The sequence below is a fragment of the Boleophthalmus pectinirostris genome, unplaced genomic scaffold (assembly GCF_026225935.1).
Source record: "Boleophthalmus pectinirostris isolate CB_2022bp ecotype Guang Dong unplaced genomic scaffold, ASM2622593v1 HiC_scaffold_17, whole genome shotgun sequence".
Classification (NCBI taxonomy): Eukaryota; Metazoa; Chordata; class Actinopteri; order Gobiiformes; family Gobiidae; genus Boleophthalmus; species Boleophthalmus pectinirostris.
The window spans coordinates 21,877,974-21,905,928 of record NW_026571115.1 but is presented as its reverse complement, the minus strand read 5'-3'; the positions used below and the strand labels follow the sequence as shown (position 1 = coordinate 21,905,928).

The window sequence follows — 27,955 nt, the reverse complement described above, 5'->3', positions numbered from 1 at the left end:
CTGCATTAAAGATTTAGGGTTCCCATGGCAGGGGTGGCACGGGCTGGAGGCGAGGGTGGTACAGGGGTGGTGGTGGGGGGGTTATGGTGGAGGCTTAGTTTGGCTTAGGAGAGATCTGGTGCCAGGCCAAGGCATCAGGGACCACATGACTGTCAGACTTGTTAGCGGTGCAGATAAGGGAGCAGGCAGTATGACAGGTCTATTTGTGAGGCAGGGAGGCAGCAATGAGATAATGTGGCCTGTGGAGTGCACTTTTTACACATACGACCACCTCTAAACATTCAGGTGTGTGTTGGACATTGCAAAATTTGTGAAGGTGTACACATAGCCATTGTAAATTAGCGGTTCACAGCTTTTGTTTATCATGTATTTTTTTGTAACCGTATGTGATGGAGTGGAGTTTTTTTTTTCTCTCTCTCTCTCTCTCTAATGGAAAATGAATTTAAACACCTTTGTGAAACCTTACTAAACACCCAAATAAACTATATTTCATTGTTATGAGGTAGATACATTGTCTTCTGGTTCATCACCGAAACAAAAGCAGATTCCGGCCCTGTTTGCACTCTTTTTCTTCTTGTTTCTTCATTTGTTTGCTGTTTGCTGAGCTCCCGTAGGTCTCATGATGACTGCCCCTGCCTGGTATTTCAGCATAGAAGCGGACTTGGTTTGGTGTCTTCAGGCTCAGTTGTGGGAGATTTTGGTGGTTCCTCTTTGATCATATTGGGGCAGGTGTTGTGGGACTCAACCTGGGATTGTAACCTCAAAGTTTGTTTACTACCCTGCTGCAATTTCTCTTTTCAGGACTCCGTGTCTCTGCAATGACATTTGTGCAACCTTCATTTTTGATAGAGCTGTCAACACCCTGTTCATTCTCAGTAAGGCAGACGGAAGGAATCTCAGGCACTTTCTTTAGTGTTGGAATCTGGGTTGCGTGAGTTGGTAGGCTCCGTTTTTTTGATGGGTCAGAAATATACACCTCAATGACCTCAGGCTTTGGTACGATGGCCTGAACATCTCAGACTGACAAGTTTGTTTACTTTCAGAAGCTGGTTTCTCTTCCCTGTTTTCAATTGGAGTATTGATGGTTTTATTCTTTCGGTGGGCTCTAAGGATACACCTCAATTGACTGAGGGGGGTTTCACTTCATCATTTATAACTTCCTCAGCTGCCTGCCTGGGTGAATTGGCCTCCAGTGTTTTTTTTTTTGTTTGTTTTGTTTTGTTTTGTTTTTTTCAGTTCTCCTAATCCAGGCAGGGTAGAGGGGCCAGTGCAGACTTAGGCTTTTCTTTCTCCAGTGAAGATTGTGTTGCTTCAGTCTGTGCCTTGTTGAGTTGAGCTTCTTCCCTATCTGATTGGGGTCAATTGTAATTCCTTCTATAATTTTTTTCTCTAGTTTTTAGGAACTTGGGATGTCTCTGTGTTGATTTTCTTCTGAGAGCTTGGTTTGTCATCATCGGTTCCTCTCTCTGTTGCCTGTCCAGAATTAAAAGGTCTTGGCATATCTTCGGTCAGCATTGGGGTTGTTGGCAGCCACCTCCCCTCTCCATTTATTTCGTGAATGCCACAGTCTCCTCTCAGTGTTCCTGGTTCTGGTTTTCAGGATTGGGTCTAGACCTGCCCTGTTTCTTAGGTAAAGAACCATATACATTCCTGGACCTGTGGTTAGATGAAGGTCCCCTGGGAGCTGATGATGCCTGGGCTGGTTCTGCGTTCTCCAGCCTTTTCTTATTTTGTCTCCTTTTTTGAGTTAATTTCCCCATCCCTCATCTTTGGCTCCATTGTCCACATTTAGACCCATGGCAACAGCCTGTGGAGAATGGGCCACGCTCTCCTGCTCTCTCTCCTCGACTGTGACAGGACAAATATGGGTTTCAGGTTGAGAAACCTGCACAGAATCTAGACTTATTTGATGGCCTTCCTCTATTGATTCAGGACAATGGCCTAAAGCAGCCTCAACGAGCTGTATGGATGTAGGCCTATGGATCTCATTGATCACCATAACCCTAGATCTTCTCTTGCTCTTTCTTCTTCCCATTGTCTTAAGTTTAATCTTAATAATAAGTCGGAAGTGTTTGTAGTGTTTTGGGTTTTTTGTTTTGTTTTGTTTTTTAATAATTCAGTAAGTAGTGTTAACCTTTCACAGAAAGATGGCTTCCTGCCATTTTTGTGAGTGCACAAACTCCATGACAAACTCAAGAGAATCCATCTTGGCCTGTGGGCGCTGGTGCAATGGTCCTGACAGGTGGTGGGCACCAATCACACTGAGGTTCGTGCGGAACTCAAAGGCCAAGCGCCCAAACGAACCAAAACAAACATGGCGACGCCGACAGACGTGCTTCAGTCTATTTTAGCGTCAATACGGACTATTTTGTTTATGAAAAACGTGCAGAAGGTAAGCGCTCTGTGCATTTGTGGACAAGGAAGATGTCTTTGCTTTTCTCTCAACTGGATGCATTTATAATATGAATAATATGAACAAATCTATAATATGATTTTATTTTATTCTAGTTCTAAGAATGGATGTTACAAAAGACAAATGACTTTTCGGCTGTTGTGATGCTTTGATCAGTCAGATTCACATCGTCATGACCCTCCGTGTTTAAAACTTTCAGGGAAAGTCGCTCCAGATCAATAATGTGGGGCTCTCAAGTCAGAGTGCTACAGTAGAAGTTTTATATGGTGAATAAGAAAAAAGAAACAAAACCATCACAATGATTTTTCCTGAGATCAAGATTTTTCACTGTAGTAATTTTCCTGAAAATAAACAGTCTTCCAGTCACCAGTCTTAATCCTCGCTGTGCTTTTATGTTCAATCATTTTTGGTTCAAAACTGAAACACACTTTAACCACTTGAGGGAGACAGAAACCAGTTGCAACTCACCCACAACAGGGTTTTTGCTCATTTCATTTTAAGTGCTTCCATTAGTTTCTGCAGGCGCTCTTTCTCTGCCATCTTTAACCCTGTGTCAGATTCACTGTGCATTAAGATACTTGGAATTTTCTAGTTTAGCAACTAAATAAAATGGTTATCAGAATAATAATGGTCAAAACCATGTCAGAACATACTGACCACTGACATTGACATAATCTTGACATTAGTCCCAGGGGCAGCTCCAGAATCTTTTCCTAGTCTTTGCTAAGGGGGTGCTAAGATCCCTGGTTGGCTCTTTATTGAAACTAGATTAAATGTAGTAAAAATCATTGTTAGATGAACTTGAATGTACTATGAAAAAGGTCTGAGTCTGGGATTCAACATAACTTGTTTGATTTATAACTTCTCTATCACTTCATATTTAGTACTTTCCTTTGTCACCTTGATTACATAAAGTTCACACTTTTCTTGTTTCTAGGGGGCGTATCTTCCTCTCTGAAGACCCTTGGATCATCAGCGATACAAAGAAGAAAATGTAAATCATGTAAGTATATTGTTGTTGCCATATTGACACATTTGTCTTTTTCTGTGTGAATTGTCTGACCGATAAAAGGAATGAACTATTTCCATCTGTCTAACTAGTTTGTAGCTCGTTGGCACATCACATACATGAACTTTGAGGCGCGTGCACAGCTGTAGAAGATCTTTTTTCATATGTTGAAGTGAAGTAGGTTTGGACCATCACCAAAGTCAATTCTCTCTCAGCATTTGTATAATTTTTGCATTTTTATTGTTTGATAACATATTTTATTATTACATGCAGAAGGCATACAGCTGTCTGCTTGTCTCACAAAGGGCTGCTTACTCTACTCCAATGTTTTACTGATTTACTAGACGTCATACCCCACAGTTAAAGGTGCACTATGCAACTTCTTGGTTGAGGGTCCGTCACCTGCTTGTTTCTATGGATATGTCATTGCTCTGCCTGGAATGTTTCACAGTATGACATTAAACAGCAGTAGCTTTACATTTATTAAATTGCAGGTGGTTTTATAACTCAAAAATCCCTCGAAAAACAGGCGTTCTGACTGCGTGGGTTTGCCTCTACGCAGATCTGACCTGTAACTGTCTGGTTTGGTCTCTGTTTAATACCAACCTGTGAAATATTTCAGACAAAGCAACATTTACATGGAGAAAAGCATCTGACAGAGCCTCCAGCAGAAAGGCTGCACAGTGCTTCTTTAATGTGAAGCTTTTGGAGGGACTCATGTTCACGAAATAAAATAACCCAAACAACAGTCTTGCTAAGGACATTGATAAACTCCATCTGATATAATTAACATAATTTCAGGCAAGAATCAACTACGCACAAATAAAGTTAAAACACCGTGTCCATTTGATCACTAAGAATTCTGAGCTCATATGGCGTCATTACCATCTCATTGTCCACGCCCGCCGTCACAAAGCAGAAATCATAATAAATCCACTGCAAATGAAGCTTTTGTTGGCTTCAGACAATGACGGCTTTGCTCTGAAATTTGGCAACAAGAAACCAGATTTGTCAGCATTTTCCCCCAGAACAAGGGATAAGGACCCAATCCAAAAATATATAAAAAGCACACCCAAAATATCTCCATTTCCTGGTAATGACAGTAGACCACAGCGGTTAGAAAAAATAAGGCATATTAAAAGTGTGTTTGGTAAGACGATTCCCCACAGTGTCGGTGATGAATTGCAGCCCTCCTCAAGAACATAAGAATTAATAATCGCGAGGTAGAAGGTGTTGTCCTTGCCAACGCGGATATTACAAAGTGCCTTCAGACAACTTAAGCTTGCTCTAAAGTCTCTGCGTTTTTATAGTGGCTGATTTTGCCATTTGGGCTTGTTTGAGAAATGAACAACAACAAAACCCCCCACTCCTCACTAATGTTAAACTTGGACCCGTGCCCGATTCTGAACTGCTATGGTAAGCATTCCTGCCTGCTGTGAAGGGAGGGGGTACTAAAAAGAAGACCCAGGGACGGTAAGCCTTCAGTGGGGAGCCGTGGAGTGTTTTACGGTAATGAGTATACCACATGGAGATTGGGTTAGCGGTGTGCGACAGACAGGGGGAGCCTTCTCCAGTGGAAAAAACAGCAAAGGCCAAAGTGTCTTCCGGAGCGATTCATCCCCAGGTCACATGGGACATTTGATTTGTACTTACTTTGCTACAGGCTGTGACTCCCAACGTGTTCACTGACACATGATGGTAGTAACTTTTGAATTATCTTGTGTCTTTCTCCATTTTCCTATCTCTTGTTAATTTATTATTACCTATATTTCCTGAACGAGTTTGCCGTTCACTGTACATTATGTTATGGTGCCAAAGTTGAAGCTTGGAGTTTAGATCCAATTTCATTTTAGACCTTTAAAGCAATTATAGTGTAAAATAGCAGTTGTTTTCAGTATGCTATTAATTCATTGTTTTTGATTATGAATTCATGCTACCAAGAAAGGGCAAGCAAATATCGGTTGGTCAAATCAACAAAAATGTGCCTCTAAAACAACCACAAAAATCCCTTTAAACCCGTTTGTGAAATATTACACTGGAAGTTTTATTTTTATTCAGCTCTTTTGCAACCTTTTAAAGATGTTTTTATTATAGATGGCACTAGCTCTCAACATTTCAATTTTTCATTACTTTTTAAATTCAGATTCAGGGTGGTCGATTTTGTTTTCCCAGGCATCTGTCATCAGTTGAAATTGTGATCTGCGCTGCTCATCAAGATGAAATTAAGGAAGAGGAATTGCTGGGCCTTTCTGATTTTTTTCCCACTACAGGGATCTTAAAGTTATTATACATTTCTTAAAAAATAATAATAATATTTTATCCCAAAAAAAAGCATATTATTGCTGATGTCAGTAATATAATTGTCACTCACATAAATACATAAATATACATTATTCTCCAGTAGTCTTATATTTAAGCCACATCATGTCATTATGTCTGTCACAAACACATTTCAAAGTAAAAATGTTTTTAAGTACTTTATTGTATCGGTAGTATAAGAATAATGCAAGATAATTCCAGTAAGCCATTTTTTTTTAAAGAGATATCATTATTAGGTGTCATAAAAAGGCAGGAGCTGAAACATAATGTACTATTAAGCCAAAGATGTTATTTTTCTTATGTACTTTAACTTCTTGGGTACTTTTTACGCCTACAGGAAGTAACAACAGCTGATTTACAACACGTCACCACCAACACCACTGACAGTTCTGAAGATGGTTTGCAGCTAGCAGCCGAAAGATGTCAACAAGGTAAATACATTTTACTGTATTGTCTTCAAAAGAACCCAAGAAGCCATAGAAGTCTTATTCAACTCAACTTTTGCAGCACAAATGTAATTGTAGTGCACCAAAAATACCCCAAATCTTCCCACTTTTACAAAGAAAATGTACACCCGATAAATATTAAGCCCCAGAATATATATATAATATAATATATACAACGATATAGTAATGATCATGACAGACCTGCATGTCATGTAGATCTTTAGGAAGAAACAAGGCAAATTGGCAAGAGCATACTGTAAGATAAATCCATGCATAGACTACGCACAATCCCTTCCCTCCTCACTGCACTAAATACACATGACACAAAATGGCTCTAACCCTAAAACAATCATCCCTCCATCTCCTGTAAACACTGCTCCATACACTCCCATGCACACAGCAGGTTTACATAAGTATTTGGCATTTGTTCCAGGCTCATAATGCACTGCGCTCCCATAGCGGTAAACAAACGTGCCACTGTCTGCCCCTGATACATTAAGATTTTCTCTACAAATCACCACATCGCCATGGGAACGGAACAGCTTGCCTCTTCGAAAAATACCTATACTGTGAATGCCCCTTTCTGACAGATTTGTAAACAACGTCGGCGGAAGAGTATCCCCAAAATGTGCGTCTGTGATTGGGCTCTGGGCGGCCCGGGGTGCTAACGTGTTGATGAATGGGCGCGTCAGGAGTGATGGAGGCGCCCTATTCACAAGTGACTGCTAATTTAAGTGGAGATTCATCAAACACGGCTCTCCTCTCATACGCACCTTCACAGAGCAGAGCCGGGGTCCACTCAAGATGAATGGAGGTAATTACGGGCGCTACCTGTTCCTCTCGCTCCTGCTGCGTCAGCCTGGATACCTGTTCACGGGAGGACTGAGGGCTACTTGTGGTTTTTGTGCGTTATTATACAGGAATGAAATAGACCTGTGCGATTCACAAGAAATCCATTGTTGAAATTAGGGCTGGCCGATTTGGCAATAAAAATCGAGAAAAAATCTGATCCCTGTGACGACATGATTCAGTGTTTGACTGTTTAATGTAACTTGAAAGCTCAAGCTCGTGCACTTTTCCCACTCTCTCCTTTTATTGGTCAGCCAGAGGGAGAGACTTTTGGATTTAACCACAGTTAAGTGTGAACTTTCAGACAATCATGAATGATCAGGCTCCAAGACAATTGTGATATGGTGTTTTGGCACATCACCCTCCCCTAGTCAAAGTCATAAACAGAACATACTGTTTAGTTGAATTATAATTTTAAAACAGCTGCCACAAGTAGACTTGCTGTGGTAACATTTTTTCTTTCACATTCTCAGATGGAAACTACTTCCATTTTGATTTCAAAAAGTAGTCATTGGCGATAATGTTTTTAAAATATCTGTATTAGTCATAAATTGCCCCAGATTAAAGTGTGTGAATAAATTGTGTTATTTTTCAATACTGTATATGTCATTATTTACAATATATTTGTTGTGTCACATTACCTTCCCTTGTTGTTGTTGTCATCTTTTGTTGCAATTAGTTGAAATGAACTAATACTGTGTATTCTTACTCCACTGATGCCTATTGAGCTCATCAGTCCCGCCCAGTTCGTAATCCACTCCTCTTCCAGAAGTACATTTTCCATTAATTTTTCTCATAAGTGAAAAATTCAAATATCAAGAGTTCAAAGACATTGCAGAGGCTATCCATCTATGTAGTGTCTAATATCCATAATAATATCTATAAAACATTTTTAGCTAGATTTAGTGAAATGCTTTAATAACTTTGCTTTTTATAAAGTTTGAAATAAAATGATAGGTATTGTGCTTATTAGTCACCGCCTAGCTGATTATGCCTGAGCAAGCTTTCACATTTTAGATTTGTTTTATGTCTATGGGAAAAAGGAGTAAGAAATAAAATGGCAGTCATTGTATTTTATTTACTGATTTCTGAACCTTTATGATTAAAGGTTGATGTGAGTGATCAGAGAGACCATAATCAGAAAGAAAATATATGAATTTGCTATAATTTTAATAGTTTTATAGTACCAATAATACTCTTTTTTTTTTTTTTTCTTGATAATGAGCCACCCTTTACCCTGTTGGTGTATTTAGTGCGGCAGTGGCACCACTCATCTACCATGTCCCTTTCCGATTGCCCCAGGACAACTGTGACTATTCGCACTGTGGGGGGCCTGTAAAAATATTAAATAAAGCACTAGTACAAATGAACGTCTGCAGTGACCCCGTGGAGAATAGGACTTGAATGTTTGCTAATGATCCAATCAGACAGCCTCTCCTCTTCCTGCCGTAGGGTTCACAGTGGCGGGGCTAACACAGGCTCACCGGGCGAGCGGGTGGGCACGGCTGTTTGTTTGTCCAGTTGGCGTGGTTGGTGGTAAATGTCATTGGTTTGTGTGAGACAGAAGCGCTGCCAGTGCCTCTGAGTACGGCCGCCCTCTGCCAAATCACCAGAGTAGTGTGGAGTAGTGACCACTGATGGAGCAGTTAGGACTAATGTGACTCAAACATCCCATTCAATGAAGGACACAGGCTTTCACAAGTAATATGTGCGGTTATTTCAATAAAGTGAACAAAAAGTAAGTTCAGAATAACTTGATGTGATTTGTTTACTCATTCGGTATCAACCATAGACAAAAATCTCTACTAAACTGTCAGCTCTGAGGTTTGGAACAGTGGCTCCATTCTGAGCTCTTGACAAGATAGTTGTTCCAGTGGTTTTCTGTACTTTCCCAGAGCCATACAGTCAAACAGCAGAATAACACAATAAGTTAAAAAATATGGTTAGGAAGCACTGACCAATTATAAAAACTAGAGATGGAACCAGATCTGATCTCGTGAGATAAAATTCCCAAGATTGTGTGCACATGAGGAAAATGATCTCATGAAATATGTTTACATTTGGCTTGGACAAAAAAAGATAAAGCTGGTGAGTTACACCTCTTGAGTACAGCTTTGACAATACAAATAAATCAAAAACCGTGAGGCCATTGTGAACTCAACTGAACCTCACAGTTTATTTATAATAAATAATGTCAAAATCTCGGCTCGTTCATGAGGACCTCATCTTGTGTTTCATCTTGTGTAAATTGTGTCTTGTCTCACCCCTAACAAAAATATAAATTAACAGAATGACTGTTTTCTCAATTTTTCTTTATAGCAGCAAGTATTTTAATTAAAGAAAATATTCAAACCAAAATATTCAAATTCAATATTTCAAAGAAAGGTAAATAAGCAACAGTGTTCTGTAGTTATCAAGAAAGGTTAAGAAAAAAGAACACTTTAAAACAACACTTAAAGAACACATAAAATATCATAAAACACTGAATGCTTAAACTGTGTGCCAAAGTTCAGAGTGTGTTTTAAATTCCCCAGACAATAATAGGCTAAAGATGTGTGTGGTGAGATTTGTCTTGCTTTCCAACATGGCCGCCACAGTCTTCATAGCGCTCCCTGACTGGCCAAATCCATTTGTAAATGTCACATGCTCCTAATCAATCCTGACACATGGGCTTCGTCTACAAAGGCACGACACTTTTCCACTTCTCGCTGTCTCTTTCCAAACATGAAGTCATCTCTATGGGAACGCTCCCAAAGCCTTCCAAGTTGTACTCCAGGTCCAGTCCTGACCTCCCCATGTTCAAAAGGAGTGTTGTGAGGGGCCAAAATTAAATATGCAGCCAGTTTACTTTTACTTTTACAAGACCACATTTGTGATGTTTAGGTCCAAAATAATACATAATATATGGACATTTATGGATACAGAAGTCTGTAACCTCCACATGGAGATTCGGATTTTGTAAGTCAGATCCAATAATTTTGTCTCTTAAAACCTTCATAAATACACAGGTGAGAGAGTCAACTTCTAACTGGAAGAATGACTGTTCAAATTCAGCTCTATTGATGTGGTGGTTGTGTTTTTGGGCAAGACAAGATGAGTGACAGTGAGTTATAAGTTCTGATCAGGAAGATGTTTGCATAGACAGTCCAGGCAGCTGTTGCGGTTGACTCCTTTTTTTTATTAAAGCATTTTCAGATTGTGGTGGTAGGCGTCTATACAATATATATTAACATTATATTTACAATACAATATCAATTTTAACCCTTCTAGTTCTATGATAAAGACAAGACAGATAATACTAAAACTATTCAGGAAATTTTTGATAGTTTCCTATTTATGCATTTATTTTTTCACTATCAATACCATTATTATTTTTAAATGAGGTTATTTGATCATTAATGGTGTTCTGGTTTCTCCCCCAGTCACATTACAATTGAAAGTGTATTAAAAAAAAAAAGTCAGATGGCATAATGCTGAGTCACAGAACATGGTACTGACTATGTACACTATCTTTACATAGTGACATGCTCACAGCTGTTCTGTGGTTGTGGAGGTGCTCTCCTCTGTACTGGGGGTTTGGTGGGGTTTGGTGGGGTTTGATGGGGTGTGGAGGGGGTGTGGTGGGGTGCAGACATGGCTCCCGCCGTTCCCTTTGCCGCGCCGCACCATCTGTCATCTGTTCCAACATCTGCAGACCCAAGGTGCCCCTGTCACCCAGCGTTACAGCACTGTGTTTGGCTCTCCCATTAAAGACGCCTGGAGTGATTCACAGAACAAAATCTATTAGAGTGAATCAGTTGGGCTCCCACATTAAGACTTGGACCGGTCTTTGCATAGCGCCACCCGCCTGTCAATGCGTGTCTCTACATGTCTGACTGTGTGACATCTCATCTCCTCTGACTGGCAGTTTGGCCACAGATATGGGCTATATGAGCTCCGGCTCCTCTGGATTTCTTCTGTCTCCGATTGTGCCTCAAAACAGATGGCTTTTCCCTTCCATATTTTAATGGAGCTCCTCTCTGTGCTCTTGAGCTAAATAATGAGCTAAATAATCAGTCTGATTCTGTACAATATGTTCTGTGAATGTTTTCAAAAGTGAATGTTCAGATCAGTACAATTGTTTAGAAGTACTTTATGGAAATGATCAAAATTTGGCCAGTTGTAAATGATAGTATAGTTTACATTTGGGATGCACCAATAACAATACTGTGATTGTAATTTGTTGGCTCAGGTTTTGGTTCAAGGATATCAGTTTAGCCTATTTAAATTATAATATTATTTACTGGCCAAAAACAAAAACTTGTCTTAAACCTAAAGGGACTCTCTCGGAATCGTACCTAAATCCCAGCCCCTGCTGCTGATCTTTACTCCGAGCTAGTGCAGCCTCTGCAGCTCAGTGAGGGAATTCTGGAGCTTTCACATAAGGCACAACCTCCCCTCTGTACACAGGTTAGGGCTCTGGCAACCACTCACAGTCACAGGTTCAGTTGAAATTGTTCCTTTCCTTTTAAACAAATGAGAGCGCAGGCTACATATTCTTACCTTTTAAGGAAAAAGGGTGTTTTCTACGCATTGGTGTTGGTTGATAAAAGTGAAATCAATATTGTAACTGGCTATGCTTGTAGGAATGTAGATTGGGCACTTTTACCTTTCAAAAGAAGTAAGATGAGATAAGAGTCAAACTAATACATACAATTGTATCAGCCACACTGATGAAGACAAAAGACCACGGCACCAGGCATCTCCCATCTGGTGTCCATCTACTTTTGCAGTCGACTTTGAGAAAACCACAAACTCGCTATAATCCCTCCTAATGCCACAATTGTCCACTTCACTTTAGTACAAATACAGTTCTGTGCACATTGTAGTGGGTCTGATGGCGCAGAGATATTTTGAGGTACAAAGAAATGCGTTGGCAGATGGATTGGTGCATTAAGACCCGGACGCGGCATTAGTCGTATCTCTCGAGAGCGCCGCTGTCTATGGCATATGCCTCTGATCTGGATTACGTCAACAAGATCACAACAATATGCTCATTGTCCAGCAGCGCGCCGGGCTATAATCTACGGGATTATACTCTCCAGCAAACTGGCAGCAGCCTTTGAGGATGAGAGGGACTGATAGAGGAGCATCCTTTATAAAGATGGGCCGATTAGCCAGAGTCTGATTTCAATTGTCTTTGTCTATAATAGATGTACTGTTAGCAGAAAACGCAAACGCACACACAAACACACAGTCCCTCTTTAAAAAGGGCTTTTAAGAACTAGTCTCTCACGATAACTACTATATCGATTTATCGTTCAATATGTGACAGCAAGAACACTATTTTTCACTGTCAGTATTTATTGTGTGCACATTTTCTTCACACTACTGGGAACATTTTGGTTATTTTTATTGGTTATGTGATAAATTTAAGACGCAAAAGGCTGACTTCTATGACTCATTACAGATGAAACTAAGTACTAAAGTGTTTCATTCTGCTGTTAATTTATTGCAGCTCAACTTTTTTTTTTTTTTTTACAATATTGTACATTTAGAATAGTTTTTGTGATTTAAATCTGCTCTTGGGTTATTGTGATATTGTTTAAATATTATTGTTTATCATATATATTTACTTCAGCAATATATCACATTTCAAAATTTATCGTGACAGGCTTATCGAGAACCACAGACTCTTGAATGCACAGGTGTACTTTTTGGGAATCACATGAGCTACGTTTTATTTTATTTTTTGTTGTATGAGAGGTAAAAAAGTTGTGTTTTGTTTTGTTTCAACGGTGCATGCATCTGTAGTACTGCATATATTTAGTCTCCATTAGAGCTTAAATTGCTTGTTCAAAAAGCTGCCATTGATTTGAGTCACAAACTACTTCATCCTAAATTCTCTAATCCAGGTCTTGTTGTGCCACTTTCTGACATTTTGTAAGTGTCCTGGCAACCAAGACCCACTATGCTAATGCTGCATTGTTTTAAGTACTCTGGCCTGAATAATACATTTGGTTTGGATAGGCTTGTCACGATAACACAGCTTGAAGCACGATATATTGAACAATAATACTGAAACTACTTTATACCACTGATACAATAACAATAAAGTAGGAGACTCCAAATAAACTGTTTTTTTTTTTATAAAGAGTATCATTAAAAGGCCTGAGCTGCAACAGATAAATAACAGATTGAAACAATAGTCAGCCATAGACGTTATTTATTCTACCCTCTACAGTTTAAAAAAAATGCTAAGAAAAAACACTATTGCAAAGGAATTGTACACATGATAAATACTGAGCACCAAAATATACTGTTTCAGCTTTCATATGTTGAACGATAAGTCAGTATAGTAATCATCCTAACAGGCCTGGGTTTGAAGTCTCCCTTGGTAATACAATTTCAGTATCATGCAACCTTTTTTCCTTTCTTGAACTGGCCAGTTGGCTCTGTGCTGCGAGCTAGCTCACTGTGCCTCAAAGCTAAAAGCCACTTTTATTAAAATCGTAAAATATAAAATGAAAAACCTGTTAACTTTCAAATTGTTTATAGTCAAAACTGCCCAATTTGTGGCGTTCTTTTAATATATGTATTATTCCTCACACTGAGACACGAATCTCTTTCTTTCTATAAGCGGAAGTGTCCTCTGGTGACATATTCATTTGATTTGTTTAGGTTTGTTGTTAGTCACATCCACCCACAACTCGCTGTCCAATGCTTTATTTTTTAATATCTGATCATTTTAGAAAAAACATACAAAAACATAGATAGACAATTGGACAGGAAGCAGTGACGCTAACAGAGCACAGAGCCTATTGAAAGTACGACACTGAGGAACTGCATTTGTCTAATTCACCAGCAATCAGACTGACAAAAACAACACGCACCTTTCTCTTCACAGCTCCAGTGAAAGTTTGAAAGTCCAAACACACAGTCTCTCACCAGGAATAGTCGTGAACATCGTAGTGTGACATATGGTGAGTCTGGAGAAACCTCTGTCCAGTTGGTGGTGAATGAGAAGGGAGAGAACACGGTGTGCCCTGACCACACAGAGCTGCTGCCCGCTGCCCTGGCACTGGACTACGAGCCACACACAAACACTTCTGCTCACTCACATACATTAGACATTGTAGGAAGTGGTCAAATTGGTGGTGGAAGTAGTATCGGTAAGAGAACAGAACTACCAGATGAGAGAGAGAACTGGCATATAGCAATGTTGTTGTTTTTTTTTTTGTTTGTTTTTTTTTAAATAGGTGTTTTATATTTGGCTGGAATATACCTCAGCACACACTGTAACAAATGCCAAGATAATGTACGTTATGAAAATCACAGGAGAGTAAGTGTAATTGGAATCACTTAAGAAGGTCAATCGAATTACTCTGAGCACTACATTAGCAGATGACTCAGCCTGAGAAAAGTAGGGACACTGGCACCTGTGAAAAATAAATGTTAAAGTTCTTATATTGCACTAAATTGACTCTTGTGAGCTATACACCATGATGTAATGTTGTTACCTCATCAAAAACATACCTGGAGTTGTGTTCTGTTTCATTCTACCATGTGAGTAATGCTGAATTATTCGTCTGTCTACATCTCCAAAGCTCAAAATGCTCTGTTCCATCTTGTGATGTCATTTAGTGTTAGCTTTAAGTTAACAGCTACATTTGAACTTCATTTCAGTAGAGATTGGCTGTTCCAGGGCTGAAATTATCCAAATGATTCTGGTGAAGGTGTATGGAGTTTAAAAACACAGTGGAGGGTTTTTCGTTTGAGAAAAGAATTCAGCCTAAACAGAATTTGTGTCGTGGCCATACCAGTTTGTCAAAGCCTGATCCCGTCAGACCTCTGAAGTTAAGCAGGGCTGGGCCTGGTCAGAACTTGGATGGCAGAACGCTGGGAAAATCAGGTGCCACAGAGGGGCACTAGAGTGGAGTGAATGAACAGTGATCTGTAAAGCGTCTCAGAGTGTCCAGAAAAGTGCTTTACAAAACCAATGCATTATTATTATCATTATTATTATTATTATTGTGTGTTATACGAATGAAACAAAACAAACCTCTCCACAGTTTAGCTCTTATTGGTGGTGGCCTAGGACTCCAACGAGACCCTGGCAAATCCTCCATGTGAACAAACTATTTCAGTTGTTTGTGACCCTTTATAACTCGATCATACAATTGAACCAAAAACGGACCCAAACAAACTTTTTGGAGAGTAACATTCAGCAGAGGCCAAGAGAGTGTGAAAAGAGCACCTGCGTGGTCCTTCGCAGTGTAGAGACAAACGCTCACAAGCTCTTAGCAACAACATGCTCTTTAGTCTGGAACAACTCAGAACTCAGAACTCAGCGTCTAAACCCGGTCTGACAGCACAGAATTTGTCCTCTCCATTAAGATTAAGTCAAAACAGTTTACTGGTTTAATTTAGGCGTTTTTTCATTCCGGGCCCAAAGGTAGCAACCTGATTTCCACCATTATTTAGTCAAGCTCGTGACATGGATCTTGCAAGAGTAAAATTTATTCTTATTTAACCTGTAATCAATTTAACTTGTCTGGACTGACGTAGTGAAGGTCAAGAGCTAGTTTTAGCATTGCAGTTTTTTATTTTTGGTGACCAGTAATACTTAAAGGTGCACTGTGTAACATAGTGGAGGGTCCCCCGCTTGTCTCCGTGGAAATGTTATTGCTTTGTCTAGAACAGACATGTCAAACTCAGGCCCAGGGGCCAAATTTGGCCCGCGATACAGTTGTATTCAGCCTGCGAGATCATATCAAACATGTATTAGAGCTGCCCTTCGGCTACATTACATACATATTATTTACTTAAAATTTTGTTACTATTTTAAAATACACTTGTTCTGGATTCAATGTTTAAGCAAAGCTATTATTAAACATTTATTTTAATTAGAAAAGGTTTAACATTACATATCTCGAAAGAAGAGAAAATGTGGAGATGTTGTTGAAATTTTTCAAAAAATATTTAGTTTGACTCATGACTTAGTCACAGTTTTTAATTCTGGCCCTCTGAGAATTTAAGATTGACAGGCCTGGTCTAGAATGTTCCACAGTATAGATTAAACCTAGTCTATCTCAAACAACTATAGGCTACATTACAATTCAGATCTGTGGAGAGTCGCCCCTATTTACAGGAATTCTTTTGTTTTTGAGTAATAAAAACACCAGTAATGAATAAATGTTAGATGTTTATGTTTAATGCCATACCATGGAACATTTCAGGTAAAGCAATAACATCTCCATGGAGACAAGACGGTAGCGGACCATTTACTAGAAACATTGCGCAGTGTAAAATAACAGGTAGTCTACTTTTATCATTATCTAAATAGCTTTCTTGTGTTTTTTCATGACCAAAAACTACAACTTTTCATGTTTAATGTGCGATGATAGCCACTTACCATTGCTCTTTTACCATTTGTCACTTCCTGGTTTTCTTTGCGGTCTTACTTTTGTCTTACTAGGCCCATTAGCAGCCGCCTGATTTGCAGCAGCACCATTTTGTGAAGCTAGCGACACGGATCCGGCGCCGCGCTTCAAATGAGCCTTAACCTCTCTGCTCCCTCGAAAGAGCCCCACACGCCGACCGGCAGCCAACAATATGTTTTCACTCTTTATGGATTTTCATAACTCATCTAGCGGGCCATTAAATAAAAATCATACTCAGAAGAAGTGGTGGAGGCTAAAATTAGATCACCCTCCTCCAGTTGTGGCAGGACGCGTGGTGCCAGCAGATTTGCAACATGACTGGAAGTTTTAAAACATTGAACCAAAATGTCAAAATTTTCGAGAAATGGATAATGTTTTGAGTACTGCATTCATTATATTGCTGTACAACTTAGAATCAAATTTCCACTACACAGAAGCGCCATGACTGTTGTGTTTTCCATCTTAACATTTCAAAAAGCATATTTGACAGTCCCTTCAAGAAGTACTTTTCAATACAGGTCAAAACAAGATTAATAAAATGTGAAAAAGTCTATGAACTGAAAGAAGGCCTGTCACGATTACAAATTTTGCTGAAGAAAATATAAATTATAAAAAATAAACTTGAAAGCAAACCATCAAGTAGAATTATCCAAAAAAACAATTGTAAATGTACAATATTGTTAAAAAATATGAGCTGTGACAGATAAATAAATAGTAATAAATTCAACTTTCCACAGTTGAACAATAATTACAGTTACAGCGCAGCGTATGTAGGCTATAACTTTATATGTACATGTGATGGCGTTATTTCTCATAAACACTGATCTCCTTTGAGCGTATTTTCACTAATGCATTTACCAAACTTGTTTTGTATCACAGTGCGTGCAATGAAAACGTCAGATTAAATTTTATGCACATGCTGTTTTCACATCAACATTCAAAATCTAAATATTCAGCTGAAGGCGCATACTCAGTGGGGTAAAACAAGTATACAGATTTGCATAAATGTAGTCGCTGCAAGGTGATTTAAAGTGCCTATGACAAGTTGGACTACTCATTTTACTAAACCACAGTTAAGATCATTATATTTAAGACTTTTTCCAAAAACATTCACTCTCATTTTCCCAGTTTAGACATTTTTTAGGTATAAAATGTCACTTCCTGGTTGGAAATCATGACATTACACTATTGAATTATTAGCTGACAAATACATATTTAAGAACACATCTTTAATTTTGTCAAAATCGTATTTAAAGTATCATGATGATAGTATCAGTATCAACAGATATTATCACACAGAATTAAGTAAAAATTACAGTATCATAAAAATCTGTCATGTACACTTGTAGTCAGTATCCAAAAAGACCGAAGTTGGAAAATAAGGATGTAGCAATAACTGAAATATTGTGATATTGTATCGTCAAAAGTCTCACAGTAATATCGTGGGCTGTCACAATATATCGAATTACAAGTTCTTTTGCTTAGATGCATGGTTTTACTTATGAACAGCTTATGAACACTGGAAACTACATATCCCTGATTCATTTCAGCGCGAACAACATGAAGAGATATGTTTTTTTACTTGAATTTTTGGGATTAGGACGGAAATAATTCACATCAAAATCTTGTCAAGGTATTTTAAAAGCAAAAAAGTGTCCCATCTACAATTATATCAGCCTCTTCTAAATATCGCAATAAATATCGTACCGTGAGATGCATATCGTGATAATATCGTAACATGAGATTTGGTTATCGTTGCATACTTATTGGAAAAGCGAACACAAAACGATCTTATTGCAATAGGCCTTTGTGATAGATTACATTCAGTTTAACCATATACAATATTTGTATTTCACTGACCACACCATTAGCCTTGTCGCTTCACTGCCAAAAGTTCGGTCGCGACCAAGAAGCACCATTTTTCATTTCATGTCCAATGATGAGTTCTATTTTACCAAAACCTCATCTACCAAACATGACATTATTAAACCTCCTTTTGATTAGACCCCCTCCTGCCTCCACATACTTCAGGTAGCTACAGGGCGGGTGCCAGTGCAGGAGGGGGAGGGCCCGGGACACGTGATTGGCCGGCGGGATTGGGCGAGCGAGAGGAGAGGGGAGAGAGAGGGAGGTAGAAGTGAAAGCAGATGGCAAAGCTGGCACCTGTCTCCCACTAAAATCTGTTCTGAGCCCCGTAATTTTCTGCCAAAACAAGACTGGTAGTTTTAACCCTTCACGGCCAGTATTCCCTCAACATCTCGGTTAGGACAGAAAGTCTCCGCCTATACACAGACTTTAAATCTGCCTTCAGGAAGTAGTTGGTACCTCTTATATGTATAGCTTTTCTTTTCTTTTTTTTTCTTTCTTTTGGCCCAGTCAGTTGTAAATTGCCTTTACAAGATGGTATAATTTGCATGATGTTGCTAACAGCAGTTAAAATCTGTACGCTTGGTTCACCTCCCACCATTTTCAGTAGTCGTGACACCTTATCCAAGTGTTAAATGTACAAAGTGAAAACCAGCTGATCTCCAAAACAAAAAGTCTATGCGTTAGTAAAATATTTCCAGCTCAAAAATGTGAAATGTTTGTGCAAATAAATCCCCGTAGCCTGACTTAGGTATTCTACAGTCCATACGCGACACAATAGAATTCACCGTACTCTGGTAGACGCCCTCAGACAGGAACTGGCGCCGGGAGTGCGTGGGGCAGACGTGGCACACATTTGGCACGCATTTGGCACACATTTGGCACAGGAGGTTGTCTGTTCCGGGTGGCTGCTTCTATAAGGTGCATCCCTCACTACGCTCCTTCACATGACACTGCAAGATTCGTGCAGAAGAAAGACCGGCCTTTTGGTTGTGTTTGCAGGATGATTGCTAAACTGTAGGACTAAACTTGAAACTGAGTGGACTAGACCAGGACTAACGGGATCAAACCAATCATTAATGCAATCTTTGTTCATGATTTATTATGGCTAATTAAAGGGCCCATATTACACTATTTTCTGATTTATGTTATAACGTTGTTTCCTTATCAATAAACATCTCTGGAGTTGTGTTTTGGTTCATTCGCACATGCTTAACACACAAATCCTGCATATTTTGGCTTCCTGTTCTTGTTCTTCTCAAGATAAAAACGCTGCTCCACCTTGTGATGTCATGTGGTGATACAGCAAGTGCTCCATTCTGTTTTTAAACTCCATACACCTTCAATAAAATCATTTGGATGCATTTCAGCCCTGGAATTGCCGAATTCAAATGAACTAAACGTAAAAGGTAGCTGTTAACTTGAAAACTACCACTTCATGACATCATAAGGTGGAACAGGGCATTTTGAGCTTTGGAAATGTAGACAGACTAATAATAAAGTTATGCAAACATGTGTGAATGAAACAAAACACAACTCTGGGTATGTTTTTGAGGAGGAAACAATGTCATAACACATCTTAAAGTCCATTCAGTATAATACAGGACCTTATTCATTTGTCAAAACCAGACCAAAACCACTTTTATTTCTTAAAAATATGTCAAGGTAAACTAAAGATCTTATTTATTGTTATTTCTGAAATGTATTGTCTTATGTAAAATCATTTACTGAACCTATCTTACTATTTTTGCCAGATTCCTGTAGCTGTGTTCTTATACCGACCTGGCTGTAATTCCAAAACCGACCAGCAGAGCGCACCACAGGACCCACTTCTTATCTCTCCCTCTTCACCCTTAAGTCAAGTTCAGCTCATTCTCTCAGGTCTGTTACCTTCACCTCCATATTAGAAGCGAACCCGAATGCTACACCTGTTATCACCGACTTGCATCAACTCCTTTAAAACTTAACTAACTCCTCCTAAGTCGCTCCTTCTCTACTTTCCACCCCTCTTCTGTTTCACTCTCACTTTCCTTTTTTTTTTCTTTTTTTGGAGGGAACCACAAATTGTATCCAGACTTTCGCACATAGTAACTCACTGTTTTGGGTTATTTAGAAGCGTAACAATTATAAACAACCCTGCAATGCGTTTCTGAGCTAATGGCGTTGACTGGGGTATAGGCGAGGGGATAAAAACCTTCCCCTGGGTTATTTTCAAATTGCGGGCTTATTTTTGTAATTGCGGTGGCTATATTTTAAGCACCACATGTTTCGGGGCTTTTAATGAAAATGGGCTTTCAGGAACAAGCAGTTTTGACATTCATTTCTTCAGTGCTGTAAATGTAATCGTATTAATAACTTACATATTGCGAGCGGGGAGTTTCTTTGTGGTGTGCTGACAGAATTACACAGCCAATGGAAAAGAGTGTGTTGGAAGAGATAAGTGATAAAGCAGGCGTACAGGTATAGGGAATAGGGAAGAAACGCATGTGAACAAGTTTAAAATGGAAAACAGATATGGATTTGACTTTTATGATATTTTCCAGATTCATAATTAATTGTTGTAAATCTTTTTTTTTTCCCCCAACCGTCAATGTCGAAGTTATGACAGATGTTCCGGCGCAGTGTACTTTGGCTGTTTCCTTCCAAGCTATTTGAGACATGTTGTAAAATAATAATTCTGTATCATGAAATCTAAATAAATAAGTAACAGTTAATTTGTATCACCATCTGGTAGTACATTTAGAGGCAGTGGTTTCTTTATTATCATGTTCAAATGTTTGACACAAGTTATGATTGACCTAGATTGTTGAAGAAGAAGTAGCTCAACAATATCACTGTAAGAGAGATAATAGAAATACATATTTATTTTGTCAGTTGGCAAAAAAATATTAATACAAATTTTAATTAAAGAGGCAATTTTTGGTGGGGGGGGTTCCTCATCTGCTTGACCCCATTGAGATCTTATTGCTTTGTTTGGAAGGTTCCGCGGTTTGGCCTTTTTTACATTTCAAGTGCTTTTATTAGAGCTGGGTATCATTAAGAAGTTGCCGATACGATACATATCTCTGTACATAGGCCACGATACAATACATATCTCGATATAGTGCACTTTCGATTCAATGCGATTCAATACGATATATTTCAAATCAATGTGATATGGTTCAATAAAAATAATGTCTAAAGTGTGACTGTGATTAGGGGTGTGCATTGCCTTGAGTCTGACGATGCGATACATATCATATGTCATGATTCAACATGTCACGATATATCCTGATACTAAAACAGTGGTTGATATATTGCGATATAATGATTGATATAGTCAACTACACCTTCAACAGAATTGTATGAAATATAATTATAAAAAAATGTTTAAATCATGAGAACAGTGAACGTAACTAATTAATTTTTGTGAAAAATAATATTTTAGAAAATCGATTCAGATCCGTTTTGAATCGATGTTGTGCAAAGAAGTATCACGATATATTACTGAATCTATTTTTTCTTACACCTGTAGCTGTGATACTTTGTTAAACCATGTCTTGTGCAAAGTGAATATGAAATACACCCATTTTTATCCTCAAAATAGTGAAAATGTCAAATGTGTCACACAAACGAGTTTCCTTCCACTAAACAAGCAACAAAACTGTAGCACTGTATCAAAATAATTTATTAAAATATACCAAAATGTACTATTGGTGATATACATCGATACAGCAGCCCTCAATATTGATACTGTTTTATCACATTAAACAATACAATATATTGATATTTTGATATTTTTGCACATCGCTAGTTTTTATTCCTCAAATACACATTGAATACATTGAATACATACATATATACATACATGCATACATATATACATACATGCATACATATATACATACATACATACATACATACATACATACAGTGTTTTGGTGAGCATGGTCGCCTCTCCACAGATCTGATTTGTAGCTTGGCCGAGTGGTGTCACATTTTTACATGGAGATACATTTAATGCCACTCTGTAGAATAGCGACAAGCAGGTGGTCAACCTCTGCCAGAAAAGTTCCATAGTGCCCCTTTAATTAAAATCCTTCAGCGGCCTCTATGTATTTTATGGCTTGAATAAAACACACCTGGTTTATGGTCTGTAAGTAATTAAGTAAGTAAAATGTATAATCCAGTGTAATTTTTAAATTTTCACACATGGTAGTAACTTTTCCAGATTGGGGCTTGTGTTAGCCTGGTGCAGTTGGCAGTGCCCAGGGGTTGTTGCCATGCAGTTGAATGTGGCTGTCCCATAGACACTCTCACACTCAAACTCACACACTCAAACACACACTGCCCGCTAACAATGGTACGCTTTATGAGGTGCCCACTGGTGCCATGGTAACCCCACCGTTCTGGGCAAAGACGGGCCGAGCGCTGTGCCAAAGAAATGCCAGGCTCCCCTTCTCTCCCCTTTCCTCTCTCGAACCGCGCTGCCCAAAAAACCTTTAGGAACTTAATGAGTGAGACCAGTGGGCAGACAAATTACAATGCTGGAGGTGCTGAGGTTTTACAGTGTGCAGGGCTGGGCGGACAACAAGGAATTTTTTACTAGATGATTCAAATTGTAATTGTTTTTTTGTTTTTTGTTTTTTTTTGTCTTGTAAACACATTCAAAGTTGTTGAATTTAGGAATAAAAAAATTGCTCATAGCCAGTGCAGAGAAAACCGCTTAATAGCTGCAATCTGATTATTCACTGAAGTAATCCACAGCAATTTGTCAATTACTAGTCGTGATTAGGATTATATAAACTATACACATATTGGTAAAGTTACACCGCTGGTCTGTCTGTATGTAAATATGCTCTCTATGGTACTATAGCTTTAGATTATGGGGTTTAAATCTAGAAATGTTATATTCAAGGGCCTTCGGGATACTGGATTAATCAAAATGCCCTAATGGACAGAGTAATTGTTGATTAAGTAATTTGGGTCCTTCCAAACTAAGTTTTATCATTATTATTATTATTTTTATTTTTTTCAAGTAATTACATTTTTGAGGGGTTTTTTTCCAACCCATGGTCAATGACAAGAGCCAGTCATATTCCTGCAAATACAGTTAGAGGTTAAGTTTAACCCTTAAGATTGCAAAACTAATTTTTTTTTGGAATAGAATAGATTTTCATCATTGCAATTTGTAAAATAAAATGGTTTTAAACAAAACACAGTTTGATTTTGTTGGCTGTTAGCAACACTGGAGATGGAACATTTTTTTCCAATAATAATTATGTTAATTATGTTATGTTTAAAATTTAATGTGGACCTTGAGTATCTTATTTAACCCCAGACATCATTAATGGACTGTAAACTATGCAAAACAATTCAATGCAAACCTCATTATACTTTAAAATCATATACCATTTCCAAAGGTGCAGCCAAATCAAGTAATATTCATGAATCAAACTTTTGGAGTATCTCTTTACTGTGTGAGCTCTTAACCCACGCAGTCACCCAATCTGGCAACATAACATACACAGCACAAAGGCCTCACACTGATCCTCGCCCCTCCAGGTGAGATGGAAACTTCTGTATGTTTATAAATGCAGAGGATGCATTTGGAAATCACCCCGGGTCGTCCAGGCACGCAGCCCAGTCTCTGGCACTGCTCAGTCCACACCATAAAGACTGTGGAGGAGGTGGGGGTCACAAAATGGAGTCGCATCTAGGGCTTTTAACATCTCTGAAAATCCATGCCAAATGTAGCCCGTCCAGCAGACTATCATGTGAGAATTGGTGTAGTAATTGCTACTTGTCCCTCTCCGCCATCACACACCCTTACCCTGCAACACGATGAGCCGCTAACATGTAAAACAGCTGGGGATATAGGCTGTTTGAAGGCTGGTTGAAGACATAAGTGGCCACTGCATTTGTGGCGAAACAGAAGGACGGACAGCAAGGTGCAATTATGTGGCTTGCGATCAAAACCTGTGCATTTTCTTTTACAATAAATAACTATATAATGGATTACACGATGTTATTTAACCACATGCTTAAGCAGACAAATTAGTGAGATAAGAACGGTTACACACATTACCAGTGCAACATTGTGAGTATGATGGATTTGTCATAGATATTCTGAAGATGAATAGGGCAGAGGCAGATATGTGGAGATATGGTGGAGGAGGAAACAAATGAATAATGAAGTGGAGACAGAGAGTGCATTTAAGTCAAGTGTAAGATGGCAATATTGAGTGTGTGACTGTTGTTTTGAAGAGGAGATGATTAAAAATAAGGATTATACCTATGCTGCGATCTTTCAAACAAGGATTATTTTGCAGTCCATATATATTTGTCTGATATTTAAACCTCAACTTCTACACGTAAAGGTCCTATATTACACAAAATTGACTCTTGTGAACTTTAAGCCATGTTAGAATGTTGTTACCTCCCCATAAACATACCCAGAGTTGTGTTTTGTTTCATTCACACGTTTGAGTAATCCTGCATTGTTCGTCTGTTTACATCTCCAAACCTCAAAATGCTCAAAAAGTAAAGATAGGCAATTCCAGGGCTGAAATTATCCAAATGATTCTAGTGACAATTTCTGGAGTTTAAAAACACGGTGGAGTACTTCCTGACATCACAAGGTTGAACTCAGCATTTTCTGTTGGAGAGAAGAACAGCGACTAAATATGCAGAGTTTGTTTGTTAAACGTGTGTGAATAAACAAAACACAACCCCAGGTATGTTTTTGATGAGGAAACATTAGAACAAAGATCAGAAAATAGAGTAGTATGGGCCCTTTAAAGAAATGTTGAGCACATTTCTGTTGGATTGGCAAAATATCATACAATTATCATTCTTTGTTGTCAAGGTAATTACTTTTGTACAATAAGATTACATGCATTAAGATAAAATCCATTTTACTTAAGATTTGATTTATTCTTTGTCCTCTTTACCAAAGTACATAAGCAAATCTTGGCTTATTTTATAACTTTTTCACCAATAACGTAACTTCATTTGGGCTCATTTGCAGAACTCATCACATATACACTCTGTACAATGAAAACACTGCAGTTTCAAGTTCCACACTGTACCCAAGTGAACTATATACCCTGATAGGAAACATTCCTAAACAGCAAATCCCCCATTGTACAGGGACAGAAAAGCAAACAAACCCATAATGCATTTTGTCTTGTAAATAAATCCAGCGTTTTGTTCCAAACACCAGGCTAGCCCCACTCTCACTGTCTGCCTGCTCTTATGTTTCCTCTCACAAGCATGTCTAAATCAGATCTCTATAACGCCGTCCTCATGGATTCTGACTTACTGTTTACACCGCACAGGCAAATGGCTTGGCTTTGTTTTTATTGTGCTCATGAGCTGCACATTTCCTTCTGTTTTCAATATATTCCATACAAACAGCCACTTCAGCCATAAAGATTGAGTATATGTGTTGTCATGATGGAGATGGGTTAATAGAACCATCTCACCATACGACTCTTATCCACCCCAGTGAAGAAGGACCTCTCACTGTCCACCTTATCCTCTGTAGGGATGGTTTGCATGCATTGAAGATAGATTTTCTTCTTTTTTCTGTTTGCTTGTGTGCACATCATATCAAAATTGAGGCTAACAAGGACTATACTTGGAGTTAAACCAGGGCTAAACCAGGTTTACATCAGATCTAAAATCAAATCAGGACTGAGCCAGAACAAGTGTGAATGCAACCTTACTTTGAGTGATTTTTTTTTCTTTCCCCTGATGTAATTTTTAACAATGAGTTTATATTTTTTATGTCTGCCCCATGCACTATGTTCAAAAGTTCTGTTACATGCTTTTTGTCATTGAAATTGTATTTGATCATTAATACTGTACATTTCACTCTCTTTCTACCGTCTCAGAAGAACCACTGTCCCTCATCACCACCTCAGCAGAAGAACTGTCCTATCACCACCTCAGCAGAAGAACTGTCCTATCACCATCTCAGCAGAAGAACTGTCCTATCACCATCTCAGCAGAAGAACTGTCCTATCACCATCTCAGCAGAAGAACTGTCCTATCACCATCTCAGCAGAAGAACCACTGTCCCATAACCACCTCAGCAAAAGAACGAACTGTCTCCTCCACCACCACCTCAGAAGAACCACTGTCCCCCATCACCGCCTTAGCAGAAGAAATGTCCCACCATCACTTCAGCAGAAGAACAAACTGTTTCCCATCACCACCTCAGCAGAAGAACCACAGTCCAAACACCACCTTAGCAGAACTGTCCTATCTTCAGCAGAAGAACCACAGAATGGACGGTCTCCAATCACCACCTCAGAAGAGGGACTGTCTCAATACCAACTTAGTAGAAGAACTGTCACATCACCATCTCAGCAGAAGAACCAGTGTCTCCACCACCACCTCAGCAGAAGAAACACTGTTTCCACCACTGCCTTAGAAGAAACACTGTCCCCCATCACCACCTCAGCAGAAGAACCAGTGTCTCCACCACCATCTCATCAGAAGAACTGTCCCATAACCACTTCAGCTGGGGAACTGTCCCACCACCACCTCAGCTGAAGAACTTTCCCCTTCATCATCTCAGTAGCAGAAGCATTTCTTGTGGGCAGAATTCCGTTCAGTGTTTATGGGCATGCAGCTGTGCTTGTCTGCAGAGGAAAGCCACACTCAGGGTAACTGGCTGTTTGCGTGTTTCCTAAATGGACCAAGCAAAGAGCAAACAATACAAGTTTGTATCATATTAAAATGTTGTTTGACAAAGAGAATACAATTTTGGTGTATGTCAATTCCAATATAGCTCTTGTTTGTTTGCACAAGTCATAACATGTCAAAATTAGACTTCCCAGTCTGGTTTTCAAGTGCTTTTTGTGAACACAAGAGGGTTCTGTGGAATGATCAAGTAACAACATGACCTTTGACCTCACAATATTACCACAATGATACCCACACACAATAGATTTTCACCTTGGTTTACTTGAGCTTAAAGAGAAGATTTTAAACCAGTCCTGTTGCTCAGCGCTACCCATGTATGTGAGATGAGCAGCAGAGAAATCAATAGTAGAAAATTGATTATGAAGCTCAAGCAAGTACGCTGCATTCATGTGACTGCATTTTCAAATTTCTCGTCTTATCCCAACTTTCCTGGCAGCGGCGTTTGGCTCGTAGGTGGGATACAGTGTGTTTAGCCTCATTTGCATATTTGTGATCACACTGCTCTTACATGGGCCCGGCACTGGCCCCTCTTTTGGACATGTCCCTGTGTTGGAGTGATGGGCGTGGGTCTGGGTGAGGCCTGGGTGCCACTTCTCTGGCTTTCCCTCCGCTTGCACCGGCTGGCTGTAAATGAGCAGCAGAGCGCTTTGGCGCAGGAGAGCTTGTCTTTACTGGCATGTGCTTATATGGGAGACTTCTGACTGCTGTGGTGGGCGCGAGCTGGACCGGGACTCAAATGTTCTTTAGAGATGTAGTACAAGTTTTAAAAGCACAGACGATGTTCAATGTTCAAATCGACTTCAGTGGACATGTTTAAAAACAGGGGGTATACTATGTCTCGATTTTACCACATGAGATACAATAGCCTCTTTTTCCTACTAATAGCATTTTATTTTGATAGGCTATGAAAAACTGATAAATTCCCAAATCTTCCAAA

General features: G+C 39.0%; 1 protein-coding gene across 1 annotated transcript; it reads left to right on the top strand.

Moving 5' to 3' along the window:
* Positions 1–24: 24 nt before the first annotated feature.
* LOC129408717 (uncharacterized) lies at positions 25–26,743 on the top strand. Its single transcript, XM_055153077.1, has 4 exons — positions 25–80; positions 3,374–3,416; positions 6,079–6,172; positions 26,202–26,743. The coding sequence occupies exons 1-4, from the start codon at positions 25–27 to the stop codon at positions 26,741–26,743; spliced, it is 735 nt and encodes a 244-aa protein (XP_055009052.1).
* Positions 26,744–27,955: the final 1,212 nt, after the last annotated feature.

Coding starts and splice junctions, on each gene's coding strand:
- LOC129408717 (XM_055153077.1), top strand. CDS start 25: ATGGCAGGGGTGGCACGGGCTGGAGGCGAGGGTGGTACAGGGGTGGTG. Junction 81..3,373: donor ACAGGGGTGGTGGTGGGGGG/GTTATGGTGGAG, acceptor TCCTCTCTGAAG/ACCCTTGGATCATCAGCGAT. Junction 6,173..26,201: donor AGCCGAAAGATGTCAACAAG/GTAAATACATTT, acceptor CTACCGTCTCAG/AAGAACCACTGTCCCTCATC.